The following is a 19,717-nucleotide window of genomic DNA, read 5'->3' as shown; positions in this document are numbered from 1 at the left end:
GACCCTATTGATTAGGAGAAAGTGAAGGACTTGGGAGAGCCTCACTGACAAATAGAGCAAGTTTACAGGATTTAAGTCCTGCAGAACCACCACTGAGGTGACTTGGAGAGATACCTCTGTAAATACATCACAAATATCAAATACCTGCAAGAGAGGACGTCTCTGCTTGCCAGGATTCCTTATCCAGGTGTCAAAGAATGAATATTCTTAGTATCTTTGTGTAGCCTGAGAATATATGTGGGTTTTTTTTTTAACCATTTAGACATAAGTTGGGGTGCATACTATGGATTCTTCAACACCTTGGTTTTTTTGACTTACCAGTCATATATCTGGAGAGAAATCCATTTTAGCAAAAAGTATATCTACTATATTCTTTCTTTTTAATTTTTTTTTCTTTTTTCGAGACGTTGTCTTCGCTCTGTTGCCCAGGCTGGAGTGCAGTGGCGCGATCTCGGCTCACTACAAGCTCCACCTCCAGGGTTCACGCCATTCTCCTGCCTCAGCCTCCCGAGTAGCTGGGACTACAGGCGCCCACCACCACACCGGGCTAATTTTCTGTTATTTTTTAGTAGAGCCGGGGTTTCCCCGTGTTAGCCAGGATGGTCTCCATCTCCTGACCTCGTGATCCACCCACCTCCGCCTCCCAAAGTGCTGGGATTACAGGCGTGAGCCACAGCACCGGGTCCATAAACAGGCTTTTTGATGCAAGACTCTTATATGCAAGTTTTCAAAAACAACAGGGTGGATGGAGGCCTTTGGTAAATGGTGATGACAAGTTGAATCTGAGGGAAGGGACAAGCAAAGAGAAACTGAAGGGCAGGAAGGAGGAACAGAAGGCCAGCAGAAGAACACCACACTTTGAGTAATGAAAAGGGACGGTGGAAATTCACTGAATCCTTACCAAGGATCTACTGTGAGCCAGGCATCTGGAGCTGCAAAGATGGACCATGCCCTCAAGGGGCTAGAAGTCCACAGGGTAAGACTGAGGCTAAGACCCTGTTTTGTGAACGTGTAATTCTAATTGGGAAAATCAAGCAGGGAAGGCTTCACAGAGAAGGTGGTGATTTAGTGGAGCCTTTGAAATGTGGAGGAGGATTTGCTAAGGGAGAAAAACGACAGTTTGAGCTAGTTATTTTGGGGGAGAAACATTCACATATTTTTATAGCTGTTCATTTGGAACTTTAAATCATGGGAGGCTTCTTAAATTCAGCACCACTCTATCAATGTTCTCTTTCTCTTCTTACTTTATCTTAAATACTGAAATGTTCAAGCCCAACCTTGGGGCAAAGCCAGAAAGCCCCGGACAGAAAGCCCCGGAATGAGGTGAGTGCTAGCCAAATCTGCTCTGTCACTTCCAAGTCCAGCCCGCCCAGCTAGCCCAGTCAGCCCAGTCCTGATCTCTTGGCAGGAACGGAAGGCTAATAATATCCCCTGAGGGCCAGGGTAAGGGGGGGCGCGGTGGGGGGGGGGGGTCTGGATGCCAGCAGGCAAGGATCACTCTTGTTCTGTCAGTAAGCCACCAAAGGAAAGCTTCCCTGCCTCCTAAGCCATGGGGCTCCTAGTCTACCTGTGATAGGGAGGCCAGCTCTGCAGGAAGAAAAAAAGGGTTTCATGACAAGGAAGGGGGAAGCATTTGGACTGGGAAGTGCAGAGGTGGTTATGCGAGGTTATCTTAATAAAATGCTTAGCAAGATCCCTGGCACACAGCCAGCGTTGGAAGACCGTTAGCTCTTATATTAATAACACTATTATTATTACAGTAACACCTCAATTGCACTCTGACAACAAGAAAATCTTTCTTGTGCAGCCTACTTTTATGACGTTCGAGAGCAACTTCAGAGATGACAAGTGATTTCAAAATTTTTTCAAAGGTACGAGATCAAATTCCAACCGCACTGGCCTGAGAGCCCGAGACCCTGAGCTGAGAGCTGACCCTGCCACTTGTCAGCTGCGTGACCTTGGGCATGGCACTTCACCTTTCCGTGCCTCAGTTTCCTCGGCTGTTAAGTGGGGCTAAGAAGCCTCTCCCCGATAGGGTAGTCGTAGGGTCCCGTTAGAGGATGCCTTCTGCTGCTCTGGGGCCGGACGGGTGCAAGGGCTGCTCACGGCCCCTCTTCCAAGCATCTGGGCTCTTGGAGCGGGCGAGGTAGATGGATGAGCAACCCCAAGGCCCACCAAGCTCTGCCGCCTGCAGAGCCAGAGCGAGAGAAGGGTTCGCGCCTGCGGGGGGCGTCCCTGTGACCCAGGGTGTTGAGCCCGGAGGGAGGCTCTCTTGCTGCCCGCACGCTGTCGCCGGCGGGCTGGGCGCGGGGAGCGGCCGAGGAAAGCCGGGCTGACCTGGGTCCGGCGGGCGGGCGGGGCGGGGCAGAGGGCCCCGGGGGCACGGGGGAGGCAGGCAGCATAGGCCCCCAAGGGCCTCGCCGTGCCGCGGAGATGATGCGGGGAAGGAGCAGGGCAAAGGAGCGACGCCCCCGAATGCGGCGCCGCGCGCCCCCCGCGGGCCGGGCGGAGGCGCTCACTCACCTGAGGCGCGGGCACCCGCCGTCAGTACAGCAGCAGCAGCAGCGGCGGCGGCGGCGAGGGGGCGGGGGAGGTGCTGAGGCCCGCGCAGGCGCGCCGAGGACACCAGGGCAGCGCATGCGTGCTGTGCCCGTCCACCTCGGGAACTACCGAGAAGATGGTGGTTGAGCCAGGAGAGGCCGGCGGCGCCATCTTTGGTGTAGTTTTTCTTGCTGCGGAGTTTCCTCAGAGAAGAAATCTCAGATTTTGGAGGTATTGGGCGGGAGGGCCATCGAGCGCTGCGTCTGGAGCGCTTCCCTCAGTTCCCTGAGTCACATCCTTATGAAGCCGCTAAGAGCTCTTGCAGGGTATGGCATCCTCCTTTTAAGGTGACCTAGAGCCATACCCAAGGTCACAGGGCGCCTAGCACAGTGCTCGGCACGTGGAAAGAGCTTAGTAAATTTTTGGTGAATGAACATAGTAATTTAAGAACTAGAGTCCAAGACTCGGGGCTCCGAATTATCAGTCCTCCATTGTATCACCCCTTTTACAACCGTCAGCCAAATCATCTACTTTCTTGAATGCAACATTAGAGATGGAATTTTTTTTCCCAGAATGATTGCAGATATTAAACTTAATGACCCAACAATTTAACACCAAAATGTACAGGACACACTCGCTTCCTCTATTTATTATCTATTATTTCTTTAGCATTAAGTACCACTGACTAAAAGTTTTGTTTTGTTTTGTTTTTTGAGATGGAGTCTCACTCTGTCGCCAGGCTGGAGTGCACTAGCGCGATCTCGGCTCACTGCAACCTCCGCCTCCTGGGTTCAGGTGATTCTCCTGCCTCAGCCTCCCGAGTAGCTGGGACTATAGGCGTGTGCCACCAGGCCTGGCTAATTTTTCTATTATTAGTAGAGACGGGTTTTCACCGTGTTGGCCAGGATGGTCTCGATCTCTTGACCTCGTGATCTGCCCGCCTCAGTCTCCCAAAGTGCTGGGATTACAGGTGTGTGAGCCACCGTGCCCTTTTAACCCGAGCCAGTGTCGCCATCTCGGCTCAGGTTCCCAAGTCCCTCAGCCTCCCAAGTAGCTGGGACTACAGGTGTGCACCACCATGCCTGGGTAATTTTTGTATTTTTTTTTTTTTTTTAGTAGAGATGGGGTTTCACCATGTTGGCCAAGCTGGTCTCAAACTCCTGACCTCAAGTAATCCACCCGCTTCAGCCTCCCTAAGTGCTGAGATTACAGGTGTGAGCCACCACGCCCGGCCACTAAAAGCATATTCTTTTAATTAAGGCAAACTGAACAAATAAATATTAGCAAACATCTCAGAGGGTAGCAATAATATTGTTATTCATCAAGCACAATTCTTGAACCAAATTTAGTTGGAGAGAAAACTAACATTAATTGAGCACAGCCATTTATTTTGTGGTTTATGTTTGTTAACATTTACTGAATTCAAATTAGTTCTAGTTCACCATCCACTATTTATCCATATGTCCTTGGTTAGACAATTAAGTCTCTCCACGCCTCTGCATGCCCAAGTTCCTCATCTATGTCACACACCCAGAAATAGAAGTTACAAGGTTGTGGCAAAGACTGAATGATAATATGCATGTAAAATGCTTAGAGCTCAGTAAGTATTATTTTTCTTTGTTCTATTTTACTTTTGAAGACACAAAACATACTTCATGAGTTTGAAGAAATCCTTATAAGCAAAAAATGCAATACAATGTAATAAATAAAATGGGGGAGGGTATAATCATCTTTAGAGAGATAATCTATCCCGATTTTACAGATGAGGAAATTGAGGATAAAATGAAAATTCACGGCTGGGCGCAGTGGCTCACGCCTGTAATCCCAGCAGTTTGGGAGGCTGAGGCGGGCAGATCATGAGGTCAGGAGACTGAGACCACCCTGGCTAACAAGGTGAAACTCTGTCTTTACTAAAAATACAAAAATTAGCTGGGCATAGTGGCTGGCGCCTGTAGTCTCAGCTACTCGGGAGGCTGAGGCAGGAGAATGGTGTGAACCTGGGAGGCAGAGCTTGCAGTGAGCTGAGATTGCGCTGCTGCACTCCAGCCTGGGCAACAGAGCGAGACTCTGTCTCAAAAAAAAGAAAAAGAAAAAAGAAAATTCACTGCAACTCTCTCCATTATACTACTTCGTTTATGAAAGTGTAGGCAATTAAGAGCATTTCTCTGATTCTTGAGATACAGATAGATAGAGATAGATATAGACGAGGGTCTCACCATGTTGCTCAGGCTGGTCTAGAACTCTTGGACTCAAGCAGTCCTCCTGCCTAGGCCTCCCAAAGTTCTGGGATTACAGGCATGAGCCACTGTGTCCTGCCCTGCTCTGATTCTTAAATGTTGGATTTCCATGAGACCATCCAAACTTTCCCTTCTTGCTCTACTGTGGACTATATCATTCATTCTCAAGTCATCAAGAACTAGACATCAGCAACTCTCAAATGTTATTTCCAGTCTAGACTTCTCCACCCAGTTCTCCACCTGTGTTATTTGACAGACCAGTTGATTTCTCCATTTGGTATCCCAAATAGAACAAGCTTTCCCATCTCTAATTGCTCCATCATCTACCCACTGTTCAAGCTTTACCTCCTGCAGCATACTGATACTGCTAAACTTTTATATTATTTAATTCTTTTTTTTTTGTGTGTGTGGGTAAAGAAACCTTTAATGAGGATTCAAGGTTAATAAGGAAGACGCAGAGGGCCAGCACTCAGCCCCAACCTCCTCACGTGTACATGGCTCCATGGAAGTTCTCCAGTCGGTGTTGCTGCTGCTGTTTTCGAGACTTATCTCTTCTGTGCTCCTCGTAAGTGTCATCATCAGTGGGCAGCTCGTGGCGGCACAAGGGACAGGAATTTGTCTTGCTTAGCCAGGGCAGAATGCAGCTGGAATGGAAAAGGTGATGGCAAGGCATCTCAATGGCAGTCTCCTCCTCCTCAAATTCCAAAAGACACATGGGGCACTTGAGCTCAGCCTGGGCGCCTCTGATGACTGTCCTGGGGAGGTTCTCAACCACAGTCTTGGCAGCTGGTGGAGGCAGGTGGTGATCCCAATCTACTACCAACCCCAAGTCTTCAAAGTCCATCCTATTGAAAAGTGACCTTGCAAGCTCCAGCAGCATGTTGGTTTGCGTCTCCTGCTCAGGGTCCGACGGCTCGCAGTCGTGTTCATCAAAATAGGACACCATGGCTGCCCCTATTATTTAATTCTTATAGCATCCCTGTGATATAGGTTCTATAATTCTCTCAACCTTCGAGATAAGAGATTAAATAAATTTCTCAGTCACAGTTAATAAATGGCAGAGTTAGGGTTTTTTTTTTTGAGACGGAGTCTTGCTCTGTTGCCCAGACTGGAGTGCAGTGGCACAATCTCGGCTCACTACAACCTTCACCCCCTCCCAGGTTCCAGCAATTCTCCCACCTCAGCCTTCTGAGTAGTTGGGATTACAGACACCTGCCATTATGCTCGGCTAATTTTTGTATTTTTGTAGAGACGGGGTTTCACCATGTTGGCCAGGCTAGTCTTGAACTCCTGACCTCAGGTGATCCACCCACCTCAGCCTCTCAAAGTGCTGGGATTACAGGCGTGAGCCACCATGCCCGGCTAGAGTTAGGTTTTTAACACCTAGGTTACATGCCTATGTTCCAGACACTGTGGGCAACACGAGCAGTCCCACCCCACTCATCCACTGCCAACACCCAGCACAAGCTCTCATTTCTCTCCTAGACTCCTGCAATAACCTAACTGGTCTTTCACACCCACACCTTGCTATCTTTTCCCCACACCGCAACTAGAGTTATCTTCTAAAAATAAAGTTCTGATCTTCTCGCCCTTTCTTGAAGCCTTCTATTGACTTTCAATTATACTTGTCTCAGACCAGTCTTCTACTGGTGCCCAGCACTCCTGCTTTATTCTTTTTTTTTTTTAAGTCTCCCAGCATGCTCCACTCTCCTCCTGAAGCCTTTGAAAATTGCTTCTCCTTTTGCCTGAAATACTTGCCCCATTTAACTCCTTCATCTTTCCCAAGTCAGCTAAAATATCTCTTCTGCAGTTTTCTCTTGTTCCCTGTATCGTCAGCAAACTGAGCATCATGACAGAGAAACCATGTGTTTTTGCTCTTTGCTCCCTCCTCCAATCCTAGAACTGTGTGTGGCATATGGCGGGTACTCGGTAAATATATAAAGGAATAAAGAACAAATGTAGGTCAAAGCAAGGAGATGTCATTTCTCATTAACTGGCATTTGCACCAAGGTTTAAGACTTAAGATTATGACTGGGTGTTTAACTGAAATGAGATTTGTCCCTTTAGTGGGATCAGAGAATAAGAAACATTTTATTTTGGCTGAGCACAGTGGCTCACACTTGTAATCTCAGCATTTTGGGAGGCTGAGGTGGGTGTATATCTTGAGTCCAGTTTGAGACCAGCCTGGGCAACATGGAGAAACCACATTCCTACAAAAGTACAAAAGTTAGGCCAGGCGCGGTGGCTCACAGCTGTAATCCCAGCACTTTAGGAGGCTAAGTTGGGTGGATCACCTAAGGTCAGAAGTTCAAGACCAGCCGGGCCAACATGGTGAAACCCCACCTCTACTAAAAATACAAAAATTAGCCAGGTGTGGTGGTGCGTGTGTGGAATCCTACCTACTCGCAAGGCTGAGGCAGGAGAATCACTTAAACCCGGGAGGCGGAAGTTGCAGTGAGCCGAGATGGCACCACTGCACTCCAGCCTGGGCAACAGAGGGAGACTCTGTCTCAAACAAAACAAAACAAAAATTAGTCAGATGTGATGGTGCACACCTGTAGTCCCAGCTGTTTGGGAGGCTGAGGTGGAAGAATTGCTTGAGCTCAGGAGGTTGAGGGTCCAGTGAGCCGTGAGCATGCCATGGCACTACTGCCTGGATTTATTTATTTAGTTAGCTTGTTTGTTTTTGAGCCAGGGTCTTGCTGTTGTCTAGGCTGGAGTACAGAGGCACAAGCATAGCTCGCTGCAGCCTTGAACTCCCGAGCTCAAGGGATCTTCCCGCCTCAGCCTCCTGAGTAGCTGGGACTACAGGCATGAGGACTACAGGCATACACCATCAAATTTAAAAAAAAATTTTAATTTTTTGTAGGGACAGGGGTCTCACCATCTTGCCTAGGCTGATCTTGAACTCCTAGCCTCAAGTGATCTTTCCACTTCAGCCTCCCAAAATGCTGGATTACAGGTGTGAGCCACCATGCCTGGCCAGAATAAGAAACATAAGTAATAAATTAGATAGTGGGTTTTTGTGTGTGTGTATGGCTTTTTAAAAATTTTTTTAATTTTGAGATAGGGTCTCACACTGTTGCCCAGGCTGGAATGTAGTTCTGTGATCATGTCTTGCTGCAGCCTTGGCCTTCCAGGCTCAATTGATCCTCTCATGTCAGCCTCCCAAGTAGCTGGAAATACAGGTATGCACCACCACTCTCAGCTAATTTTTGTATTTTTTGTAGACAGAGTTTTGGCATGCTGCCCATGGCTGGTCTCAGACTCCCAGGCTCAAGTGACCACTCACCTCAGCCTCCCAAAGTGCCTGGCCTAGTTGGTGTTCTACTGGTAATTAATGCAGAGGTATATCTCAACACTACTGTTCACTTCAGCATCTTGGCAAAGAATCCTATTTTCTGTTAAACCTTCCTAGTTTTTTTTTTTTTTTTTTTTTTTTTTTTGAGATGGAGTGTCGCCTTTCGCCCAGGAAAAAGCACTGCCCAGGAGTGAATGGCACTATCTCGGCTCACCGCAAGCTCTGCCTCCTGGGTTCAAGTGATTCTCCTGCCTCAGGCTCCCAAGTAGCTGGGACTACAGGTGTGTGCCACCATACCCGGCTATTTTTTTATAGCTATGGGGATTTACCACGTTGACCAGGGTGGTTTCGAACTCCTGACCTCAAGTGATCCACCTACCTCGGCCTCCCAAAGTGCTGGGATTACAGGTGTGAGCCACCATGCCCAGCCCTCCCTCTTTTTTTTTTTTTTTTTTGAGACAGAGTCTCACCCTGTCGCCCAGGCTGGAGTACAATGGCACGATCTTGGCTCACTGCAACCTCTGCCTCCCGGGTTCAAGCAATTCTTCTGCCTCAGCCTCCCGAGTAGCTGGGATTACAGGCACGCACCAACACGCCTGGCTAATTTCTGTATTTTTAATAGAGATGGTGTTTCACTATGTTGGTCAGGCTAGACTTGAACTCCTCACCTCATGATCTGCCCACCCTAGCCTCCCAGCCTCCCAAAGTGCTGGGATTACAGGTGTGAGCCACCGTGCCCTGCCCTCCCTGTCTTTTTTTTTTTTTCTGAGACAGAGTCTCGCTCTTCCGCCCAGGCTGGAGTGCAGTGGTGCAATCTTGGCTCACTGCAACCGCTACCTCCCAGGTTCAAGCAATACTCCTGCCTCAGCCTCCTGAGTAGCTGGAACTACAAGTGCACGCCACCACGCCCGGCTAATTTTTTGTATTTTTAGTAGAGACAGGGTTTCACCGTATTGCCCAGGCTGGTCATGACCTCCTGAGCTCAGGCAATCTGCCCGACTTGGCCTCCCAAAGTGCTGGGATTATAGGCGTGAGCCACTGCGCCCGGCACTCCCTTTTTGTTTATACACTCAAAACATAGACAAAGACAAGGGAAAGCTTTTAATTATGTGCAATTTTACAATACAGATTATAAACAAATAGAACAATGAATAGTAGTACTTACTCCTTTCTTGTCATGAATCCAGGATTTAGGAGGTCAACTCAATATTAAAAACTGAAGCACACTAGACAACAGGACATAGAGAATGAGTGGTATTTCCTTCAAATTGAACATCTTGTGAAGTGACACATGTATCCCAATGATGCAAACAATGCTCAAAACTTTTTTTTCATTTTTTTGGAATTTTTAATTTTTTTTAAGACAGTGTCTCACTGTCACTCAGGCTAGAGTGCAGTGGCGCAATTAGAACTCACTGCAGCCTCAACCTCCTGGGCTCAAACAATCCTCCCACCTCAGCCTTCTGAGTAGCTAGCACTACAGGCGCACGCCACCACACCCAGCTAACTTTTTGTATTTTTTGTAGACAGGGTTTCACCTTATTTCTCAGGCTGGTCTTCAACTTCTGGGCTCAAGCAATCCACCCGCCTCAGTCTCCCAAAGTGCTAGGATTACAGGCATGAGCCATTGTGCCCAGCCTCAAAACTCTTCTACCTAAAATCACCTTCAGAGCCATGCTAGAAAATTAGTATCATTCCTTTACAACCAGAATCCAACTTGGCCACTAAAATGTTTCCTTAGACTTGGTCCTAAATGATTTTTGGATTGTTTCAAAACCTGAAAAACACCTTCACAGGATAAAGATAAAAGAATGGGCCACTAGATCTGAAGATCATTTCAAAAAAGAAGTTTGAACTTTCAAGCATTTTGCACATTCCTGGGAAAAACATCTATACAATATTCATTTGGATGTACAAATTCCATCACATTTTGAAAAAAGTCAAAGTGCTCTACAGTCAGTCCTGCCAGTTATCTTCAAAGGCAACGAGCAGAAATCATGCAGTCACCATGTGCTGGGGCACTCTTCCCATTCCTCTCCTCTTGGGCACCTTGTGGCAAAAACTCTCATAAGGTCACTGACAAGATCCAGATCCAGATCCATGTGTGGCAGGTGGGTTCTGCAGGTGAAGCTTCAACAGTTTTCGAGCTGGTGAGGGATCTAATTGTTGCATGCTTCTCTTCCCTGCAGAGAAAAGAGGCCAAAAAATAAATTTCAATTGAAATAATGTAACATTTATTGAAAACTTAATGTAGGGACATTGTGCCAGACATGGAAGGGCACTACAAAGACAAATAAGAGTCTCTGGCCTCAAGGAGATGACAATTTGGTAAGAATGCCAGCCACAGCTGGGCATGGTGGCTCACGCCTGTAATCCCAGCACTTTGGGAGACCAAGGCGGGAGGATTCCTTGAGCCCAGGAGTTTCAGACTAGCCTGGGCAACAGTAAGACCTTGTCTCTACAAAAAAAAAAAAATTAGCCTAGCATGGTCCTAGCATGATCCTCCAGCTACATGGGAGGCAAGAGGATCACCTGGGTGCCCAGAAAGTTGCGGCTGCAATGAGTCATGACTGCGCCCCTGTATTCCAGCCTGGGCAACAGAGCAAGACCCTGTCTTTAAAAAAAAAAAAAAAAAAGGGTGGCTCATGCCTGTAATCCCTGTAATCCCAACACTTTGGAAAGCCAAAGTGAGCAGATCACTTGCGATCAGAAGTTCGAGACCAGCCTGACCAACATGGTGAAACCCCATCTCTACTAAAAATACAAAAATTAGCCAGGCATGGCGGCACATGCCTGTAATCCCAGCTACTCAGGAGGCTGAGGTGGGAGAATATCTTGAACTCAGGAGGCAGAGGTTGCAGTGAGCCAAGATCATGCCATTGCACTCTAGCCTGGGCAACAGAGTGAGACTGTCTCAAAAAAAAAAAAAAAAAGCCAGCCACCACTACAATCACAATACAATGTGATCAATAAGAAGATGGAGGCTGGGTGCAGTGGCTCACACCTGTAATCCCAGCACTTGGGGAGGCCGAGGCAGGTGGATCACCTGAAGTCAGGAGTTCGAGACCAGCCTGACCAACATGGAGAAAGCCCGTCTCTACTAAAAATATAAAATTAGCCGGGCATGGTGGAGCATGCCTGTAATCCCAGCTACTTGGGAGGCTGAGGCAGAAGAATCACTTGAACCCGGGAAGCAGAGGTTGCAGTGAGCCGAGATCGCACCATTGCACTCTAGCCTGGGCAACAAGAGTGAAACTCCGTTTCAAAAAAACAAAACAAAACAAGACAAAACAAAAAAACCAAAACAACAACAACAAAAAAAACAAGATGGTCAGGTGCAGTGGCTCACACTTGTAATCCCAGCACTTTGGGAGGCCGAGGCAGGATGATCACTTGAGCCCAGGAGTTGAAGACCAGCCTGGACAAACAGGGGGACCCCATCTCTACAAAAAAATTAAAAATTTAGCTGGGTGTGGTGGTGCACGCTTTTAGTCCCAGCTACTCTGGGAGCCTGAGGTGAAAGGACTGCTTGAGCCTATCAGGTTGAGGCTGCAGTGAGCTGTGCAGTCATTGCGCCATTCACTCCAACCTGGATGACAGAGCGAGAGTGAGACTTTGCCTCAAAAAAAAAAAAAAAAAAAGAAAGAAAATGAAGGTATGTATAGCCAATAATTTAGGGCTGGAAGGAGGTCAGGAAAAGCTAGGAAGGAGTAATGTCAGTGTCACTTAGTGAATTCTTGGGAAATGAAGAGTTGGAAAAAGCAATGGGTGGGTTATTTCTTAAGTCTTGGATTTACCAAAACAACAACATATTTCATGGGGATTTAATTTCTCAGTCTACTGTGCTTCTGTAGAATTTACATCTAGAAATTTCCTATCAACTCTGAGTACCCATAACATACTATTTATTGTGGGGAGAAAAACAAATCACCTCATATAGGTCTTACCCTCTTGGACCATAGGCTTTGAAGGGCAGTTTGTATCCCAAAGGCTCTCAGATGGAAAACAGCCCAAACTCTGGTCCCCTCAAGAGACAAGCTTACCAAGCTGTACTGACACCTTCTGGAAGCACTGGGTACTTTCATCCATAAAGGCCTGCAGCTGTTTCACTGATCCTTTCAGCTCATCCATCTGTAGAAAAAAGACAGCTGTGAGCTGTAAAGGTCCATGGCTTCTTGGATGTTCCTCAAACCCGACAAGCAAGCTCTTGCTCAGGAGCTTTGGGCTTGCTGTTCTTTCAGCCTGGAATGCTTATGCCAGATAATTCTGTTTGTTCCTCCAAAGTCACACCACATTCTTCTCCAGGCTGCTCTATGCTCCAGGAGGCTGACCTGTGTAACCTCTACCAACAGGATGCCTAAGTGGGAAGGAGCTGAACGAGTCATCTTGAGTTGGCTCAAGTCAGCTAACCATGTGACTTTCTCCCATTAGGTGCCACAGTAACTGCTACTCCCTCCTCCCTTTTAGTCCTAAGGGGAGTAAGAGCTCTGCTGCCTATAAGCCCCAGCTTACTCCACTAACCCTTGTGGTTCTCCAATACCTATACCTTTCTATTTAGCCTTTTTGAAAATAAACTCTCCTTGAATTGTCCTTTCAAATGCCATCTGCTTGCTGTTAATACCTGGATTGACACAATACTACTCCCTCAAATGTCCTCATGGCTCATTTCCTTCAAGCCTGTTGAAATGGCACCTCAGAGGGGCCTTCAATAACCTTGCTATATAAAATAGCAACCCACCAACCTCCCTATACTGTCTGTCCCTCTTACCCTGCTTCATCAGCATTTACCACTATATATTCATTTGTTTATTATTTTTTAATTGTCTCTCCATGTTTTCCCAAGGTAGAGTTGAATATACTTATTCAACTTACACTTATACATATTCTCCAGGTCTTTTAATTTCCAAGGATTACAAGGTGGCAAAGCTGGATAACTCAACTAAATAAACATGAGCCCACTTACCACCAACTCCATACAATCAAAGACCTTGCTCTGGTTCTGTAATATTTTCTGGTAGTCAGGTTTTGTATTAAGAACTTCATTCTGAGAAGACCTAAGATATGTCACAGGTTCCACTTTGACCTCAGTAGTTTTGGCCTCAGTTGATCCTCTAAAAACAAAACAAAAGAGCTTTCGAGAGATTCTGTAATTATTTTCTGAAAGAGATACCAAAGATTATCCTATAAAGCTGAATCAGTATTCCTCCACTCTACACTAGGTATAGGCTCTCTTTTTAACAGGAAGTTTGTTTTTTTTTTTTTTTTTGAGACGGAGTCTCACTCTGTTGCCCAGGCTGGAGTGCAGTGGTGCGGTCTCAGCTCACTGCAACCTCTCCCTCCCGGGTTCAAGTGATTTTCCTGCCTCAGCCTCCTGAGTAGCTGGGATTTCAGGCACCTGCCACCATGCCCGGCTAATTTTTTGTATTTTTAGTAGAGACGCGGTTTCACCATGTTGGCCAGGCTGGTCTCGAACTCCTGAACTTGTGATCTGCCCGCTTCGGCCTCCCAAAGTGCTGGAATTACAGGCGTGAGCCACCGCGCCTGGCCTTAACAAGAAGTTCTGAAACGATTGTCTAGTATTCATGTCTTTATACCTCCGGACTCCAGGAAATGCTGGAAGCTTTCAGTCAGTTGAATCCACTTAATAGTAAGGTCCATATGCCAGAAGGACTATACTTGGGAGAGAGTGAAGCCAAAGCTTGCTATCCAAAAGTCAGTGTCTATAATTGTTTACCAAAACATGCTGGCCTACTTCAATTATCTAAAATAACTGAACAGGACTGAGAGTTCATGAAAACTGATGAACAACAACTTTAATAACAACAACTACTACAATTTACTGAGTGCTAAGTAGATGCCAGACACTACTGGGCACTTTACATTTAACCTAATTTGACACAATAACTCAATGAGGAAGGTACTAATATCATCTCCATTTTCAAATGAGCAAACCTCAGGCTCATTCAAGACTAAGTGACTTGCCCAAGGTCACAAAACTAAGGAACAATTAGGAGTCTGAACAGACAGTCTGCTTCTAGAACCATTCCTCTTAACCTACAAGCTTTGCCGCAAAAGTTTTTATCTGAAACTGGCATCTTACACATTATCTATCTTCATAAATAGAGTATGAAAGAGGTGAATAAAGTAACTGATAACCATCATTACCTGGATTGGGGAAATTTTTCAAACCATGTTCCTCAAAGCCCCTCTCTACTGAGAGGCCACTTTTGTAATTAGGGTTTTGACTAACATTTTGTAGTTAGGATTCTAGCTGATTCTATTTCGAAAAAAAGCTTAAAACCGTGGTTTAAATGTTCAACTAAATCAAAATCTAGCATTTTCTGGCCAGGTGCCGTGGCTTACACCTGTAATCTCAACATATTGGGAGGCCAAGATGGGCAGATCACTTGAGGCCAGGAGTTCACGACCAGCCTGGCCAACATGGCGAAACCCCGTCTCTACTAAAAATACAAAAATCAGTGGGGTGTGGTGGGGCATGCCTGTAATCCCAGCTACTAGGGAGGCTGAGGCAGGAGAATCACCTGAACCCGGGAGTTGGAGGCTGCAGTGAGCCGAGATTGTGCCACTGCATTCCAGCCTGGGCGACAGAGCAAAAAAACAAACATAAAAACAACAAAAAAACACACAAAAAAACAACAAAAAAACACCCAGCCCAGCCTGGCCAACATGGTGAAATCCTGTCTCTACTAAAAATACAAAAATTAGCCAGGCATCATGGCACACACCTGTAGTCCCAGCTACTCAGGAGGCTGAGGCAGAATTGCTTGAACCCAGGAGGCAGAGTGAGCTCAGATGGCACCATGCACTCCAGCCTTGGCAACAGAGCAAGAGTCTGTCTCCAAAACAAACCAAAACAAAAAAAAAACCACCTAGCACTTTCCTACTTTTCCTCTACCTTCAAGACCCAAAGATCCTCTCTTTCCTCAATCTTCCTCATCACCCACTTTCATGTCTTTCTGTCTCCAAGAAGGCCCTGGCCAAGGGCATCCCCCAAACCTGCAGCTCATAGGCCATGTGCTCACTGAAGCCCCTTGGTTACTGTTCTTGGCCCAGCCCCAGGCTGCCAGGTACAATGCAGAGATGTGCCTGTCTCCCCCAGGATATGAAATGTTAGCCAAGGACACAGAACAGAAGCAACTGTGTTCTTGGACTGAAAATAGTGACACCAACTCTTCCTTCCTCTCACTCACTTCCCGTTTATGGTCAGAGAGTGCTAATACACACTACAGAATTTGATGAGCTTATTGGCCCGTGAGAAAGGATTCGTCTTTCAATTTGTGCTAACAGAACTGAAATAAACACCAATCAAACTCCTAAGATTTTTAAAGACAGTTTTTACACTTCATAGATCTAACCTGGACAATATCTCTTCAGCCTCCTGCTGGTAGTGAAGCAAGAGCTGATCCCAAGTCTGACGTTCTAAAGAAAACCTGTAAGAATCAGGAAAAAAATTCAGTTAATTTTTATCTTATTCTGAATCACTCACAGTAACAGTAAGTGTATGTGAGGTGTACAATCTGGATGTAAAATGTGAGTTGAAAGGTCATTACAGGGTTAGAAAGCCTGACCAATTCAAAGGATATTTAATCATATCAAACCTGAGTTCTTCAAATTAATATTTGTATTATTTAGACTCCATTCTATGAAATTGATCATTAGTGGAGTCCATAAAAATCTCAATATGCAGCCTTCTAACTTCTGGTATTGGTGCACTAATGCTGACTCTCCAAATACAATGCTTACTATTCATTTTTTCCAAGTTAGTTAATTTCTCCAGATGGGAGAACGAATTTAGATTTTCTAACAAAGGTTAACTTACTTTGTTATGTATTCCTTCATCTCAGCCACAGATGCTTCCAGAGAAAAATCTGATGCTTTTCTGGAAAACAGATAGGATTATGACATAAATCTTTCAAGAAATATTTGCTTTAATATAATCGCTTATAAATTACTTATTTATTTATTTGAGATGGAGTTTCCCTCTTGTTGCCCAGGCTGAAGTGCAATGGCACAATCTTGGCTCTCTGCAACCTCTGCCTCCCTGGTTCAACAGATCCTCCTGCCTCAGCCTCCAGAGTAGCTGGAATTATAGGCATGTGCCACCACGTCCGGCTAATTTTGTATTTTCAGTAGAGGTGGGGTTTCTCCATGTTGGTCAGGCTGGTCTCAAACTCCCGACCTCAGGTGATCCGCCCGCCTCAACCTCCCAAAGTGCTGGGATTACAGGCATGAGCAACAGCACCCAGCTATTTATTTATTTTTGAGATGGAGTCTCGCTGTGTCGCCCAGGCTGGAGTGCAGTGGCACGATCTCGGCTCACTGCAACCTCCGCCTCCCGGGTTCAAGTGATTTTCCTGCCTCAGCCTCCAGAGTAGCCAGGACTACAGGCGCCCATGACCATCCCCAGCTAATTTTTCTATTTTTAGTAGAGACGGGTTTTCACTATGTTGGCCAGGCTGGTCTCAAACTCCTGACCTCATGATCCACCCACCTCAGCCTCCCAAAGTGCTGGGATTACAGGCATGAGCCACCGCACCCAGCCTTTTATTTATTTCTTTTTAGTAGAGATGGAGTCTCGCCATGTTGCCCAGGTCTCAAACTCCTGGGCTCAAGTGATCCTCCCACCTTGGTCTCCCAAAATGCTCAGATTACAGGTGGGAGCCACCATGCCCAGAGTCCCTTACATAATTTTTGTCTTTCAAAAAATACTTAATGTTGGACTCTATTTCACTTTTCCACTAGGTAATAACTTTCTATTTTTTTTGAGATGGAGTCTCACTCTGTCGCCCAGGCTGGAGTGCAGTGGCGCAATCTTGGCTCATTGCAAGCTTTGCCTCCTGGGTTTATGCCATTCTCCTGCCTCAGCCTCCCGAGTAGCTGGGACTACAGGCGCCCGCCACCACCCTGGCTGATTTTTTGTATTTTTAGTAGAGACAGGGTTTCACTGTGTTAAGCCAGGATGGTTTCAATCTCCTGACCTCGTGATCTGCCCGCCTCAGGCTCCCAAACTGCTGGGATTACAAGCTTGAGCCACTGTGCCGGGCTTGCACTAGGTAATAACTTTCTAAGCTGTAGGTAATAGCTAGGTAATAGCTTTCTAAGTGGTCTCTTTATATTGTTTCTCTTATCAATTCCAATTCACATCATGGCCAGATTAACCTTTCTTAAAATATTTCTCTAATTTCTTTTTTTCTTTGCTTAAAAACTCTGTGACTCTCAGCCGGGCGTAGTGGCTTACGCCTGTAATCCCAGCACTCTAGGAGGCCGAGGCAGGTGGATTACCTGAGGTCAGGAGTTCAAGACCAGCCTGGCCAACATGGTGAAACCCTGTCTCTACTAAAGATACAAAAATTAGCCAGGCGTGGTGGCACACACCTGTAATCCCAGCTGCTAGGGAGGCTGAGGCAGAGAACTGATTGAGCCCAGGAGGTGGAGGTTGCAGTGAGCTGAGATTGTGCCACTGCACTCCAGCCTGGCCAACAGAGCGAGACTCTGTCTCAAAAAAAAAAAAACAACAAAACAAACAAAACTCTGTGACTCTCTACTGCATACAGAAGAAAAGTCAAAACTCCTTAACCTGGCACTTAAGGCTCTCTGTGCTCTGGCACCGTCCAGCTTACCAACTTTGATTCCTACTGTTACCCAATGGCTTAAATGAGTGGGGTAATTAATTCATATGGAAAAGAAGCAGGCCTGAAAATGCCAAAATATTTTATATGTACTTGGTATTTTACCTCGCAAAAACAAATTATTTGTGCCACCATTCATGTTTTTTCCAGGAAAGCCTGAGACACACAGCCATTACTACCTCTGGCTAAGATACACTAGCTTGTGCTAAAATATACTGCATTAAAAATAGGGCCGGTGCGGTGGTTCACGCCTGTAATCCTAGCACTTTGGGTGGCCAAGAAGGGTGGATCACTTGAGGTCAGGAGTTTGAGACCAGTCTAGACAATATGGTGAAACCCTGACTGTACTAAAAATAAAAAATTAGCTGGGCATGGTGGCAGGTGCCTGTAATCCTAGCTACTCGGGAGGCTGAGGCAGGAGAATCACTTGAACTCGGGAGGCAGAGGTTGCAGTGAGTAGAGATTGCGCCATTACACTCCAGCCTGGGTGAGGAGAGCAAAATTCCATCTCAAAAAGAAAAAAAAAAAGGAGATGCTACTTTAAGCTAAAATGTTTTTCATTTCCTGTCTAGCAATGTCAATCCTAAAGACCTTTGTGAAGTCAAAACCTAAAGTTCATGATGTAAGCCCAAGCGAAGTGACTTGTTGCTGGGTGGAAATTAGGGTGTTAAGGATGTTAGCCTCACCCCTACAGAGGAAGTACCAGTTTTGGGGGTAGTTTTAAATTTCTGCTAATATTCAAGAGCCATGTTCTTTGGCTCTTGGCAAGCTAGCAAAGATGTGAATTATGTTTTTCCCCTCATCTTTTCATGGCTGGTTCCTTCTCACCATTCAGATCTTACAGGTTTCAAGCCCAAGGTCAAATCATTAGAGGTCTTCTCTGAACACTCCAGCTAAAGTTGCCCACCCCCTCAAGTCACGATTATATTTATTGACCTCCTAGATTATCGCTGAGTCATTATTTCCCATATATTTGTTTATTGTGTCTTCTATTATAATGTATGACAAAAGAGACCTTGCTTGACTTGTCATTATATCACCAGCATCTAAAAGAGCCTGGTACATAAGACGCTGAATCCGCTGGGTGTGGGGGCTCATGGCTGTAATCCCAGCACTTTGGGAGGCAGAGGCAGGAGGTTCACTTGAACCCAGGAGTTCTAAAGGCCTTGGTAACATAGGGAGACCCCGCCTTTAAAATTAAAAATAGGCCGGCGCGGTGGCTCATGCCTGTAATCCCAGCACTTTGGGAGGCTGAGGCAGGCAGATCACCTGAGGTTAGGAGTTCAAGACTAGCCTGGCCAACATAGTGAAACTTCATCTCTACAAAAATACAAAAAATAAGAACAGGCGGGATGGCTCACACCTATAATCTCAGCACTTTGGGAGTCTGAGTAGGGCGAATTACTTGAGGTCAGGAGCTCGAGACCAGCCTGGCCAGCATGGTGAAACCCCATCTCCCCCATCTCTACTAAAAATACAAAAAAATTAGCCAGGCATGGTGGCGCATGCCTGTAGTCCCAGATACCTGGGAGGCTGAGGCAGGAGAGTGGTTTCAACCTGGGAGACGGAGGTTGCAGTAAGCCAAGATTGTACCATTGCACTCCAGCCTGGGGGACAGAGCAAGACTCAGAATCAAAAAATAAATAAATAAAAAGAGAAGATGCTGAATAAATGTTTGTTGGTGAATGAACAACTATCTAATTGTAACAAAAGTCCTAATTCTGGCCGGGCGCGGTGGCTCATGCCTGTAATCCCAGCACTTTGGGAGGCCGAGGCGGGCGGATCACGAGGTCAGGAGATCGAGACCATCCTGGCTAAAAAACAGTGAAACCCCGTCTCTACTAAAAATACAAAAAATTAGCCGGGCGTGGTGGCGGGCAGCTGTAGTCCCAGCTACTCGGGAGGCTGAGGCAGGAGAATGGCGTGAACCCGGGAAGCGGAGCTTGCAGTGAGCCGAGATTGCGCCACTGAACTCCAGCCTGGGCCAC

General features: G+C 46.3%; 3 protein-coding genes across 5 annotated transcripts in view; all 3 read right to left on the bottom strand.

Moving 5' to 3' along the window:
- Window positions 1–2,606, bottom strand: part of NDRG3 (NDRG family member 3) — a 97,097-nt gene extending 94,491 nt beyond the window's left edge. For 2 of the 3 annotated variants that reach the window (XM_032141828.2, XM_032141829.2), the window contains exon 1: window positions 2,524–2,606. The gene's annotated coding sequence lies outside the window, so the exon portion shown is untranslated. Of the gene's footprint in view, window positions 1–1,976; window positions 2,000–2,523 lie in introns of those variants that run through there. The other variant, XM_058432907.1, reaches the window with a different exon arrangement.
- A 2,577-nt stretch (window positions 2,607–5,183) lies between these two features.
- On the bottom strand, window positions 5,184–5,724 carry LOC116460752 (E3 ubiquitin-protein ligase RNF181-like). Its single transcript, XM_032753998.2, has one exon. It carries the CDS (start codon window positions 5,722–5,724, stop codon window positions 5,263–5,265), a length of 462 nt encoding a protein of 153 aa, XP_032609889.1. The 3' UTR covers window positions 5,184–5,262.
- A 3,442-nt stretch (window positions 5,725–9,166) lies between these two features.
- DSN1 (DSN1 component of MIS12 kinetochore complex) overlaps window positions 9,167–19,717 on the bottom strand; it is a 23,566-nt gene continuing 13,015 nt past the window's right edge. The window contains 6 exon segments of the mRNA XM_032141825.2: window positions 9,167–10,262; window positions 12,123–12,210; window positions 13,043–13,190; window positions 15,456–15,530; window positions 15,920–16,040; window positions 18,572–18,607. Coding sequence (XP_031997716.1) covers window positions 10,153–10,262; window positions 12,123–12,210; window positions 13,043–13,190; window positions 15,456–15,530; window positions 15,920–16,040; window positions 18,572–18,607 — 578 coding nt within the window. The 3' untranslated portion in view covers window positions 9,167–10,152.

The sequence above is a fragment of the Hylobates moloch genome, unplaced genomic scaffold (genome assembly GCF_009828535.3).
Source record: "Hylobates moloch isolate HMO894 unplaced genomic scaffold, HMol_V3 SCAFFOLD_21, whole genome shotgun sequence".
Classification (NCBI taxonomy): domain Eukaryota; kingdom Metazoa; phylum Chordata; class Mammalia; order Primates; family Hylobatidae; genus Hylobates; species Hylobates moloch.
The sequence above is the reverse complement of the archived record's forward strand: the minus strand, read 5'-3'. Positions and strand labels throughout refer to the sequence as shown.

What these genes read in the sequence shown, in the direction of transcription:
- LOC116460752 (XM_032753998.2), bottom strand. Translation starts at nt 5,724, where the DNA reads ATGGTGTCCTATTTTGATGAACACGACTGCGAGCCGTCGGACCCTGAG.